The following is a 13,578-nucleotide window of genomic DNA, read 5'->3' on the forward strand; positions in this document are numbered from 1 at the left end:
CAAGAGTTAAAATTGTGCCTGTTTAGAATCGCCTGCTGATTGGCGATCCTCAGTTGAAGGCCCCCCGAAGAATAGACTTTTCTCCCGAACAAGTCCAATCTCTTGGCTTCCTTGCCCTTGGGGGCAGGAGCTTGCTGGCCATGCCGCTCCTTTTCATTGACTGCCGAGACCACCAAAGAACAGGGGGATGGATGCAGAAAGAGGAAGTCAAACCCTCTAGATGGGGCGAAGTATTTCCTCTCCACTCCCTTTGCAGTTGGAGCACTAGAGGCCGGTGTTTGCCACACCGTCTTATAGTTGGACTGTACTGTCCGTATAATGGGGAGTGCGACTCTGGAGGGGCCCTCTGGGCTCAGGATATCGACCATGGGGTCATCCTGCTCTACAGTCCCCTCCGCTTGCAAGCCCAGATTGAGGGCTACCCGGCGAAGCAGGTCTTGGTGTGCCTGGTGGTCAATCGGGGGAGGGCCGGACACCAGTGTGCCCGCTACCGCCTCATCTGGCGAGGAGGAAGAGGTCGGGGCCTTCTGCCCATCCTCATTGTCCTGTAAACCTGCGTCAGCCAATTGTTCCTCTGCGGCCTGACCCGCAGCGTGGGATTGGGACGGTACCGTACTCGGTGCCGAGTCCACTCCTTCCCGCTCAGGTGGTCTAGAGACCGTTGCCTCCCTATACGATTGCGGGCGGTGCCGCGGGGAGCGGGATCGGTACCGGGATGGCCCGGATCTCGAGGCTCTCGATGGGGGCCCTTGTTGGTGGTAGGCCCAGGGTGTCCAGAATGGCCATTGGCTCGGCTGGCCCCATTGGGACTGACCGTAGTCCCTGTTGTCCTGTGACCTATGGGCATACCCGCCGTATCGGTCTGAGTCAGTCCCCGAGACCACTGACGGTGATCTGGAAGGCCACGGTGGCGCCGTCGGATGGTGCCGGTCTGGTCTTGGGGAGTAGCGCCTCCGCGACCAGGATCTGGAACGGTGCCTTGCCGACCTGGACCTGGAACGGTACCGGTGATCTCGGGACCGGGAACGGCTACGGCTGGTCGGCCTCGGGTAACGAACCGCCGATGCTTCGCAGTGCCGACTCGTGCTTGGTTGCTGAGTCGGTGCCGACCGTTTGCTGAAGCCCGACTGCTGCGGTGCTTCCTGCGCCGAGGGCAACCGGGAGTCCACCGAGACGGAGCTCGACCGGGACCGGTCCCTGGAACGGTGCCGGGACGGCGAACGTGATGGGCGCACCATCGCCGGCTTGCCTCTGCGCGGCAGCGCGTGCCGGGGCCTTCAGGTTCAGCGCGTGCCTTCAGCGCGTGCCGGGGCCTCGACGGACAAGGCAATGAGGTCCTTAGCTGCCTCAAACGTGTCCGGAGTGGAGGGCTGTTCCACGAGCTCCTCCAGCCCTTCCTCCCCGCTCGACGCGCCCATCCCGGGGCTCGACGGGCCCTTCGGCGCCGGAGCCACTACCGGGGTCCGTGTTGGGGCCGTATCGGCCTTAGGGGCACTCGAGGTCTTTACCGGTGCCGCCCTCTTGTGCGGGGAGCGACCTCGGGCCTTAGGTTGGCCCTTCACTTTCGCCGGCGAAGACGATCGGCGTCGTGTATTTCCCCGCTGGGCCGGTGCCGCGGTCTTCGGATGACCCACCGGCGCCGGTTCTCGCACCGAGGCAGGGGCACTCCGCACGGAGGCAGACGGTGCCGTCGAAGTGGAGGGCTGTAACGCCGTCTCCATGAGCAGCTGCTTAAGGTGAAAGTCCCTCTCTTTTTTAGTTCTGGGCTTAAAAGCCTTACAGATCTTGCAGCGCTCTTTCTGGTGAGCCTCCCCCAGGCAACGAAGACACGAAGCGTGGGGGTCGCTCAATGGCATGGGCCTACGGCACGTGGCACAAGCCTTGAAGCCTTGGGCGTGTGGCATACCCCACCGCCCGGGGCCGGTGCCGGGGCTGAACAAACAACCCCGGCAGGAACTTTAAGTACTCTAATGAGCTGTTAACTACTGACTAAACACTACAACAACTAACTGATAACTGTTAGAACTCTAATTGACTATTGCTAAGGGACACTCTCAGACGAGAGACAGAGTTGTTCCAACGCCGCCACGGACGGTAAGAAGGAACTGGAGTGGTCGGGTCGGCAGGGATATATATACCCTGGAGCGGGGCGCCGCTCTGGCGGGAAGGGGGGGCCCGCCGGGAGCCGCTAAGGGAAAAAGTTTCCGACGTCCGTGCACGCGGCGCGCGTACACCTAATGTGTAATGGACGTGAACAATCACTCGAAGAAGAACTTTCAGTATTGAGATGACATAAATGCTATTGCCATGTTAAAATCTATCATGGGAACATTTATGAATATTGCTTAAATTAAATTACACAATGAAATTAATGCAAAGCTGCTGCTATCGACATCCATGCAATTTAATGTATAGTTTGCATAAAGAAAGAATTATAATATATTCATTTGTTTTCTTTCATTCCTTACCTTGTCCTTCTGGAGTTTCACCAAATGGATTCACTTCAACCTGAGTAGCATCAATTTTCAGGAAAAGGTTGTACAGCTTCTTAATTTGATCTGCTGCCTAAATTTGATCAAGTGATTTGTAAGTAGCACGCACAAAAAGGCAACAGTAAACCTTTACATCTATTTTTAGTATCTCAAATTACATGAAATCTCAAGTCTGGTAGAAGATTACAGCAGCTCTCAGTTACCGAATTACAGGAGTATTTAATTCAAATGGAGTTTTACCTTACCAAAAATATTAAGAATAAAGCCTAAAAGTTTTGATAAAGATTTTGTAAATGCTATCTTCATAGTATACAAACTGGGGATTTTCAGTAAAATGAACAGCATCGTTAATATAAACAAAGTTAATTTAAGCACAGTCAAAGAAGTTTTTGAGTTCATAATGAATAGATTTTCTCCGGTATGCTGATATTCAAGTTAAGTAGTTACGTTAATGAGTCTAAATTCAGAAACTGAGAAGCAATGTGGATTTGATGAGTGCAGATTAATTGCTGAATCTGTTTAGAAAAAATATAAATCTCCCTCCTACATCAAAATGCAACGTTCCCTGTAGAAACAACAATTGAAAGATTGGATTTGTTTATTTAAAAGTCGGCCTCTCCTGCTCCCCACTGCTGTTCTTTGCCCCCTCCTCTCTCTCTGTGGCTGTGGGTGGGTGGGGCTAATCGTGACATAATATTAAGTCCCCAACCACTGTTCCTCTGCCGTTCCCCTATTAACAGGTTAGCTAAGTAAACCAACCTTTCCACCTGCAACGAATTTTCATATTGCAACCCTAGTGGTTGCAATGAGGTAGCAGAAAGATTGGGACCCCAAAAACCACACACTCCAAAGCTTTTTATCTTGGTCAGTGGTTCAGTTAATCAAAAACTCAAACCAAAACATTTGGGATCTTTTGGAAAGTAAGGAAGGGAACCAAATTAAAAACCAAAACTTGCTTTTATGTTGCTTCTGCCTTTATGAAAAACCCCACTACTACTGTTGGACCGTTATCTCAAAATACTACAATTGTGTAACATCGAGGGAATGGTTGTGCTTTACATATATTGTATCAGTACCAACTTCCAGGTTTCTAAGCTTATTTGTTATTAAATATGTGCCAAATAATCTCTAAACATAATTTTTTAATATGGAGATATACCTATCTCATAGAACTGGAAGGGACCTGAAAGATCACGGAGTCCAGTCCAGTCCCCTTCCTTCACAGCAGGACCAAATACCATCATATTTTTGCCCCAGATCCCTAAATGGCCCCCTCAAGAATTGAATTCACAACCCTGGGTTTAGCAGGCCAAACCACTGAGCTAGCCCTCCTCCGCAAATTCTTGTTCTGTGGGCCATTCCCAAGCAGTTTATTACTTGTGTTTAATATTTGAGCTATTATCTGTCTCAGTTTTAATTGGACACAGAAATATTTAACCTGTTTCCTAACTGGATGATGGCATAATTATTAGAATGAGATTTCTGGTGTGAATACTCATCTTTGAATTAAACATTCATTTCTCACAAATATGTGCATAATATTCAGTTTCTACAAACGTTTCCGCCAATAAACTTGCTCAGTCGAAAATCTGCAGAAAATGAATTCAAAAGGTTCATGAACACAGCCAATGCAAATTCCATTCTGAGACATTTGCCAAGCTCTAATTGTGTGTGTTTGTGTTCTGTATGCACATATATTTGCACTTTCTTCGGGACTACACCAAATGGGCCAAATCCTGCTCTCAGTTCTATGGGTGACTCTCCCAAGGGATTGCGCCCCTGTGACTGAGGCATTAATAGTAGTAGACATTAAATCCATATAAATAAAAAAAAATACAATTTGCACCAAACTAACACATGATTAAAATCAACTAAAAAAGGAGCTCGTGTGACATTAACTACTAGAAATTCCTTACTGCATCAGAATTTAGCCATGCTCTTGTTTTTAAGGTAGCATTGAGCAGGTCTATAAAATTGGGATGACAGTCTCACGCCCACGCCAAGCCCTTTATAACAAGGAAAAAAGGTCAGGAACGGTATAAGGGGCTCTAAAAGCCTAGTATCAGGGCAGAAGTTCCCAGCACAGGCACTGAGTGTAGACAACAGCCCTACGGCTATTTCCTGCAAGCCTTGGCGTAGGGGGCATGCCAGGGCAGGCAGAACATCCTGGGGATGAGGCCACTACCTGCAGCACGAAGGAGAGTCCGGGCAGCACTGTGGGCCATAAGGCAGCTGTAAGTTATACAGCAGCCCAGAATCAGGAGGGCACAAAGGTGCTTAAAGCCACCATAGCTCCCTGGCCCCTAGGCTGCAAGTTCTGTGCTGAGACCCTAAGGGTATGGTCTACACAACCATTAAATACGTGTGGCTGGCCTGGGTCAGCTGACTCGGACTTGCAGGGCTCAGGCTGTGGGCTGTAAACTTGCAGGGTAGATGTTCAGGCTGGAGCAGGAGCCTGGGCTCCAAGACCCACCCCCATCGCTGGGTTTCACAGTCCGGGCTCCAGCCTAAACCCAAAACATCTATACTGCTATTTTTAGCCCCATAGCGCGATTCTGAGTCAGTTTTAGCCCCGGGCTCTGAGACTGGCTGCAGTCGGTCTTTCTGAGGTGTAGACGTACCTTTAGAGGATCATACCCTAGAAGTAGTTGCTATTCAGATGGACCTTTTTATTTAATGACCTATTTATTCCATTTACATACTTCAGTAAATCCCAGTGAAGAGGTTATGGTACATGGAAAGAAAACTGAACTATTGTGTACATTAACAGTCCCAGTATTGTTGTCAATAATTAAGTACCAGAACTTTGCAAGGGTTGAAAGGTTTGAGATAATCATTCGTTATCACTGAAGATACTGCTAAATCTTCAAATGTGCGTTAATCAACTTAATGATTATGCATTTGTTAATTGCACAGTTGGGATGGAAAATAATTACAAGTGCTGTATTAAAAATGGAAAGATTCTACAGAAAAGGCATTTTGATATTATGGGGAAAAGTATGAAGAAAGAGCTTATGATAGCTGTCTTTAACACCTATTAACATTAACCCAAATACAGCTGTTTCCTATCTACAAAGTGATTCACTCCAGCACTGTTTCTTGTGATATTATGGACTATATAGAATTCCTAGCATAAAACAGAGATAAGCGCTGATGCATTGAAAATTATACTCTCAGAATCCCCTCAGCAAGCTGGCAGCCTTTGTTTGATTGTGTCTCAGACTTTAAAAAAGTAAAACATTCTTCTGCTATACAAAACACCTATTTATTGATTTCTGTCATATTGCATTTGAGATATTAAAGACCTGATCCAGCAAAGGGATCCATGTGGGCAATCCATTACACCCACTGAAATGAATGGAACTCACAAGATCAAGGACTGACTCGGTTTAATTTCAGGAACAATAAATTTTCTGTTAGCACCCATACCTGCATCTAAAATAGGCAAGACCTGTTCTGAGAGAGGTTCAATTTATTAAGATACAAACGTTTTAAGCATTACCCTAAAAGGCGTAAAACCTCTCAGAACCAATCACTTAGCAGAACTGGCACCTCCACACCTTTTGTCTGAAGACAATTGAACCCTTCCCTGTCAAGTTACCTGCTGTTGCAAAGGTCCTTTGAATCCTAAATTTTCTGCCATCTGCAGTGCTTGGTTGTCCTTTACACCTTCAAAAATATCTATTTCCTCCTGTTACAATAAAGTACATAAAGAGAATTAAGGTATTCAATCTGAGTAGAGATTTATAACTTGAAAAGAAAAATGCTTAGTATATATTTGCAAATTAGTAATTAAAGTATGGCAGTTTGCCAAAGTTCTCGGAGATTCAGGCTATAGCAGCTGCCTATAGGGTATGTTATAATTATCACACCATCTATAAAACAGTCCTTCCAAAAAACTATATAATTCTTCAGGGTGGCATGCTGACAAGACAATCTGACACCAGTTTTCATTTTTAATTACTGTACAGATGGCGTTGATGAATATTTAGGCTGTTAATTTTTATGACATCTTCTGGAAAGTCTCCAAGACAGTGGTATTGCTGCCCAGTAATATTACTAAGTTTATATAATTTCAAAATGTGCATTAAATATTTTTGCTTTTCCCCCCACATAATTATATGTCTGTACCAATTATTTTCCCAAATGAATAGCTTATCTACTCATTATCAAGTCACAGAAACATTATAAATACTAGAATGCATTACTCATCATTCAGCAGTGAGTACGTGCCAACAGTGACAACACAGTAGTATCTGAGATGCAAGACTTAAACCTATACTAAGAGGAGGAAATAATTGAGAACGTCCACCTTTGAAATTAAGTGTAGGGTTTTTTTAATTGGCAATCATGGTATTCACCCTAAACCTGCCTGCAAAAGAACTAGCCTAACCACACTTTTCAATTAGTTAAAGTGAAACATGAAAGATACTAAGAAACATTTAGGAAAATGCTTCATATACAGGTGATGTTTAACATGTGAAATTTAGAGCAATTGTCTCACTAAGACTTTGCCTAGATTAGGAGAAGAGGTCTAGGGTTAACACAAGGAGGTGCTGAACCTTCCTCATCTCCCAGGATCAGGTCCCTATTTTGTTACATGAAATTTTTAATTAATTTATTTTTTGTAACATCTTTCTGCAGAGGAATTTTTTTTTCATTTGGAAATCTTATTACAATTTGAATCTGAAATGTCATTTTGATACCTTAAAGATAAGTTCCGGGCTAGTAGCCGCCACTTCTTCTATGTCAACACCTCCCTGTGGGCTGCCAACCATCACAGGTCCATTGGAAGCTCTGTCCATCAAAATTGCAAAGTAGGTTTCCCTCGAAATATTCAATGCTTCTGCAACCATCACCTAAAAATTAACACGGGGGAAAAAAACCAAACATTCTTTTTAACTGGTATATCTTGGCTAGTGAGATTTAACCATAATATTTTTTAATTTGTTGTGGTATCTGGGAGTACGAAATGTCATAAAATCCAAAGAGCAATTATGAATCAGATGAAACAGATAAAATTTTACACCATTGTGAACTGCTAGCAGAGAATATAGTGGCTCATACTTCAACACAGTCTTAAAGCAGCTACTGTTTTACGTTACAGGTACCAGATACTCCATTAGCCTTTTTCTTCTTGAATCTCTCAATTCCTATACCCTATAGCCATTTACATTAGAATATATAATAATAATTGTAAACTAGGGTCCCAATCATCCCTTCTAAACAAAAACCCCAAAGCAGAGTATGACAACTTCTAGGGAGAATCTCAGCATTTCCTTTCCATTCTTTCATGATTCTAGCACTTAAGCAGGGGATGGGTGAGTACGTATAGCTTGCTAACCCTGTGGAGATTAGAGATCCTGAGAGAAATAAGACAGCAGCCCTGCAGAACAAGCCTTAGCCGCTCTGTGCTACCCATTGGAAGTACTTCTTCCTAAGAAGATGGTCTACTATTAATGGCCCAGGCAACATCTCCAAGGAGGATAGAAGGTCCAAGAGGAGGAGTTAAGGTTGTTTGCTATGGCATTAACTCCAGTACAGATTTACACCTAGCAACCCACCATGTCCCAAGGAGATGATAGCTCTAAAGCTCTCTCCTCTTCTAATATAAAGGATCCCAAACTCACATGGAACGAAACTGTAAAGTATGCCTCCATATCCTGGAGCTGCAACTCCTCCCCTTCTACGCCCCTCACAACAGATCCCCATACTTTTGCTCCGCTCCACCAGCATAAATGGGGGAATACACTCATGCCTATCTATGATCTATAGTTTAGCTTCCAAGGAAGTACGGACTTTACATTACACCTGTGTGTTTGGAATCTGACCTGAAGTAGGACCAAAAATAAAACACTGCTACTGTAAATTAATTATAACCATTGTCTTCATGAATGAAAAAAATGCCAGAGACATGCTGAGTGCCCATTTTGTTACAGCACAGTAATAACTATACTCACTTTTCCATCTGGATTGTTGGTCATCAGACCTATTACCTAATAGCAATGACTGATGTAAGGCAACAGTAATCAAAAGGAAGTGGTTATGGATGGACTTCCTGTCAGCCATTTAAGAGACGAAGCACACTTTTACACTTACCACGTTACTCCCCAGAATAACTCTTTTTGGCATAAGGATATCAAATTACTTTAAATATTCATGTTAAATAACTTCACTGTATTACTATTAGTAGGTGCTGTTAGTTATCATGATAGGTGCCAGACTGACAAGCCCAGGACTGGAGCTCTCTCTCTCTCAAGCAAGGCAAGCATGGTAGCAATGTGTGCTTCTCTACCTCAACCCCGAAGTCCAGGGAACATCCCTGGGGCAGAGTGATTCACTCTCCAATTCCATCCTCTCTAGATTCTCTACTGAGACAACCACCCAGGGTGGCAATGAGCCTCATCAGATTGGCGGTGATGACTAACATGGACACCCTTTCAATGGAAACTATAGAGACCAGCAACTCAGTTCACTAAGTGGGCTAAGAAACAAGTATCAGATGAGAATGACTTACTGATCTGGGCTGCTTATAAATCAATGGCTTTAAATCGTCATCTTAGATTAAGTCTTTGTGTATACCATGATTCATGAAGTAGCCAATATTTAATGAATGAAATACACAAGGTCAGATTTACTGCTGGTGTAACTTTGTTGAAATCAAATCATGGCCCACATTTGTTTTAAACGTAAGGCTCCTGGTGTCTAACTGTAGGGTGTATTCCATTGAATAATGCTTCCTTGGATTTCAAGGTTCCATGGCTATAAATGAGAAACTTTTATCAATTTATTTGATATTCTACTAAATGAGTATAGGAGGAAGAATGCACTTACCTTATGCCTGTCCGTACTTCTTAACAGAATAGGAAAAAATAAGAAACAAGAAATTAAATAAAGTTCCTCTCTATCAGCTGGGCAGAGGGGAGGGAAGATGTATTTGTTTATGGACTTTTGACTGGGAAGACATTTTCACCCTTACAATAATTTTGCTTCCTTTCCCCTCTCCCTTGCTTTCTTCACCGAACATCTAAAGAGCTACAGGAATAGTTCAAACAAGCAACTATTCAAAAGCAAACTAAGGAAAACTAGAGTTAAAGGAAGCCAATAACAAATAATACAGAAAACTACTTTATTTTGTAAAGGTTTTTTATTCAAGGCTGCTCTAAAGGGAAATGAAAAGCCAGTATCCCAAGCGTAGGTCATCTACCTGTCACTATCGTTAACGTAACAAGCATGGATATAGAAAATGGGCTTGGTTTGTTGCAGTTAGAACTTTTACCTGCACTAGTAGATCTGAAATGGTTGAGTCAGTTGCTCTATTGATAGGTCAAGCAAAACCACCCGTCAAAAGGCACCTGAAATTTTGGCACCAGAAACTCTTAGCTGTATTCTTCAGACAAAGTTCCCATAGCACAAAGGAAAAGGGAAAAATGTTAATGGAAGTGTCACTAAAATACTGCTAAGTGATACGTTTAAGAGCTAAGGGTGGGATTTTCAACAGGCACTCAGGGAGTTAGGAGACCAGATCCGATTGAATTTAAATTAGAGTTCAGTGTCCAATTCCCTTTGGCTCCCAGCCTAAGTCAATGGTGGTGAGAAGACCATACAAATAACATGGATTCTTTAAATCAAAACAATCAAAAACCCTAACCTAAAAATGTTAACCTCCATAACAGTAACCTACCTTACGTAACTGTTGTTCTTTGATGTATAGCTCAGTGGTTTGAGCATTGGCCTGCTAAACCCAGGGTTGTGAGTTCAATCCTTGAGGGGGCCTATTTAGGGATCTGTGGCAAAACTCTGTCTGGGGATTGGTCCTGTTTCAAACAGGGGGTAGAACTAGATGAGGTCCCTTCCAACCCTGATATTCTATGATTCTTTGATGTATTGCTCATGTCCATTCCATTCTAGGTGTGTGCACACCCACGTGCACAGTTGTTGGAGATTTTTGCCTTAGAGGTATCTGTAGGGTCAGCTGTAGCACCCTCTGGAGTGCTGCGCTCATGCGTTGGTATATTAGGCGCCGCTGTCCTTAGACCCTCTCAGTTCCGACAACTCCGACAGAGGGGCAGGAGGGCGGGTAATGGAATGGACATGAGCAACACATCTTGAAGAACAACAGTTATGAAAGGTAGCTAACCATTTTTTCTTCGAGTGCTTGCTCATGTCGATTCCATTCTAGGTGACTCACAAGCAGTATTCCTGTAGATGGGCTAGGAGTTCATGGTTGTGCAGCTTGCAACACTGCTCTACCAAAGTCAGCGTCATCTTGGACTTGCTGGGTAAGCGTGTAGTGAGATGTGAACAGATGACCAGATAGCAGCCCTACAGAACTGTGCCTCAAGACCACTGCTGAAGCGACCACCCTGGCCGCCGAATCAGCTGCGTCCCAAGACCATTTGGAGGGAGCACCGTGTCGCTGTAGTGCCCACCTCAACAAGGGCCCCAAATTCTTGGGCCGAGTCCTGGGTCAGGGAGTCCTTGAACTTATGGAGGGAGTCCCATAGGTTAAAGTTATATCTCCCCAAAAGAGCATGGTAGTTTGCGACCTGGAACTGAAGGCTGGCCGTGGAATAAATTTTCCTTCCAAAAAGGTCCAGCCTCTTGGTCTCTATTTTTGGGGATAGAACTGGATTGCCCTTCTGCATCTCTCATTGGCCGCAGAAATGACCAACGACCCCGGGGAGTGTGGGTATGCAAGTATTCAAACCCCTTGGCTGGGGCAAAATACTTCTTTTCAGTTCTCCTGGAGGTGGGCGGGATTGAGAATGGGGTTTTCCAAAGGGCTTTGGCAATCTTTAGGACCCAATCATGCACCAGAAGTGAGACACGTCTCTCCACCTCTAGGCCTAAGTTTGTGGCCACCCTTCGGAGCAGGATTTGGTGCTCCTTAAAACTGTCCGGTGGGCTAGCATGAGAGGGCCCCGCAACAGCCTCATCTGGAGAGATGAGGACAACTGGATCACCGGGGGAGGGCCCAGGGCTTCATCCCCCATGGGGAAAGGAGGTTTTGGGGGGTGGGCACTCGTTCCTCCACCCCAGCGTCCGATTGTGCTTCACGCACCAATCCTGTCATGCCACCCATGCTGTCTGTTGCTTTTCTGAAGCAGCTACCAAAGATTGGGGCGAAGGAGGCATCAGCATAACCGGCATGCCCCAGGCATTCCAGTAGCGCCACTGCGCTGGCCACTGGCCCTGCTGCCAGGGCAGCATTGTGGAGGTGGATGTAGTCTCAGGTGCCCAGTCACGCCAGTGCTACCTCCGTGAGGGGCTGAACTCCCTTTCTGTGCTGAAGGAATCCCCTTCTGGTGACCACAGTGGGGCCTTCCACGCCTGAGTCTGGTGGCTAACTGTCACCATGGATGAACGGTGCCTTAAGTAAGCGGATCGGTGCTGGGAGCGGGGGGATCAGTACCGCATTGGCAAATGTTTCCACAGTCTCAGTGCCAGTGGCCTACGCCATGGAGACAATTGGCGGGAGGATGACCGGTGCCAGCCATATGGTGACTGGTGTCTCAATCTGTGGTTTCAGGGCGGGCAGCCTGAACAGGGTCCTTTACCTGATGCCCCTTGGTCTTTCACCTGATGCCCCTTGGTCTTTCTTGCTCGGTGCCGGGTCAAACTTCTTAGATTTCTTCTTGGGCACCAGCAAAGGGGAGCAGTGCCAGGTAGAACCTGGTGTCAGGGGTGTACTACGCACAGAGGCCGAAGTACTGGGAGTTGAGTCTGTCTGGGACAGTCCCAAGGCTGGGCAGAGAGCAGCCTCCATGAGGAGGGCCCTCAAACGGATGTCGCGCTCCTTCTGTGATCTGGGACTAAAGCTCTTACAGATGCGACACTTTTCTTTGACACATGATTCCCTTAAGCACTTCAGGCAGCTGCTATGGGGGTCACTAACAGGCATAGGCCTGTTACAGTAAGGGTAGGACTTAAAACCTGGAGACTGGCGCATGCTCCGCCTTGGGCAAAGTCCCCGCCGGGACCCTAGCTTATAACTACACTGCTTAACAACTACTTCACTAGCTAATTACTATCAACAAAACTATTTACAAAGCACTAAATCAGAAACCAAAGGAGAACCTGCTAACCACTTGCTAGACAAAGGAAAGATGCTCCGACAAACTGCCAGGGGTGGTAAGAAGGAACTGAGAGGGCATAGGGCTGGTGGCACCTAATATACCGATGCATGAGCGCGGCACTCCAGAGGGCACCACAGCCAACCCTATGGATACCGCTAAGGTTAAAATCTCCAACAACTGTGCACATGGGCGCGCGCACACCTAGAATGGAATCGACTTGAGCAAGCACTCGAAGAAGAACCTTGAGTTGTTCAAGATGATAACTGACGGGCATCCATGGTACAGAATTATTTTTTTTTCCCAGGTAAAAATTTTAATTTCCTCCACTGATCAGTGTAGAATGCCTAGCAGTTTCTTGCAAGTAGAATAGGATTAGGTCAAAGGGAAGAAGTATGTAAGGGGAAAAAAGTTACCTTATCTTTAAAAGTCCCATCTTGGTAAGAAACAAGTGTCAGTCATGTAATGCCTGGTATAAGAATGCAAACAGAAGTCTGCAGTGTCAGAGACTGCCCATTTGTTATTAATGAGAGGCATATGGCAATGGTTAATCGGGAGTCCCCTCATTAGGCTTTCCTTCCTTTCTTGACAATAAAAAGACAGAAGAAGTAACATAATGGAAGAAGGGATAAGAAGAAGGAGAAGGAAGAATGGAGAAAGTAAATAAGGAAGTGTTTTTTACTCCTTCTCACTACACAAGAACTAGGGATCACCAAATGAAATTAATAAGCAGTAGGTTTAAAAGAAACAAAAGGAAGTATTTCTTCATACAATGAACAGTCAATGTGTGGAACTCTCTGCCAGAGGATGTTATGAAGGCCAAGACCATAATAGGGTTCAAAAAAGAACTAGATAAGTTCATAGAGGATAGGTCCATCAATGGCTATTAGCCAGGATGGGCAGGGATGGTGTCCCTAACCTCTGTTTACCAGAAGCTGGGAATGGGCGACAGAGGATGGATCATTTGATGATTGCCTGTTCTATTCATTCCCTCCGGGGCACCTGACATT

The 13,578-nt window shown here is 45.3% G+C and overlaps 1 protein-coding gene across 1 annotated transcript in view; it reads right to left on the reverse strand.

The window, feature by feature from the left end:
• Window positions 1-13,578, reverse strand: part of SUCLG2 (succinate-CoA ligase GDP-forming subunit beta) — a 222,894-nt gene that overhangs the window by 102,032 nt on the left and 107,284 nt on the right. Inside the window, exons 5-7 of the mRNA XM_054034186.1 lie at window positions 7,199-7,351; window positions 6,094-6,183; window positions 2,469-2,565 (exon numbers count right to left, since the gene is read on the reverse strand). Coding sequence (XP_053890161.1) covers window positions 2,469-2,565; window positions 6,094-6,183; window positions 7,199-7,351 — 340 coding nt within the window. The remainder of the gene's footprint in view (window positions 1-2,468; window positions 2,566-6,093; window positions 6,184-7,198; window positions 7,352-13,578) is intronic.

This window comes from Malaclemys terrapin, chromosome 7, assembly GCF_027887155.1.
Source record: "Malaclemys terrapin pileata isolate rMalTer1 chromosome 7, rMalTer1.hap1, whole genome shotgun sequence".
Lineage (NCBI taxonomy): Eukaryota > Metazoa > Chordata > Testudines > Emydidae > Malaclemys > Malaclemys terrapin.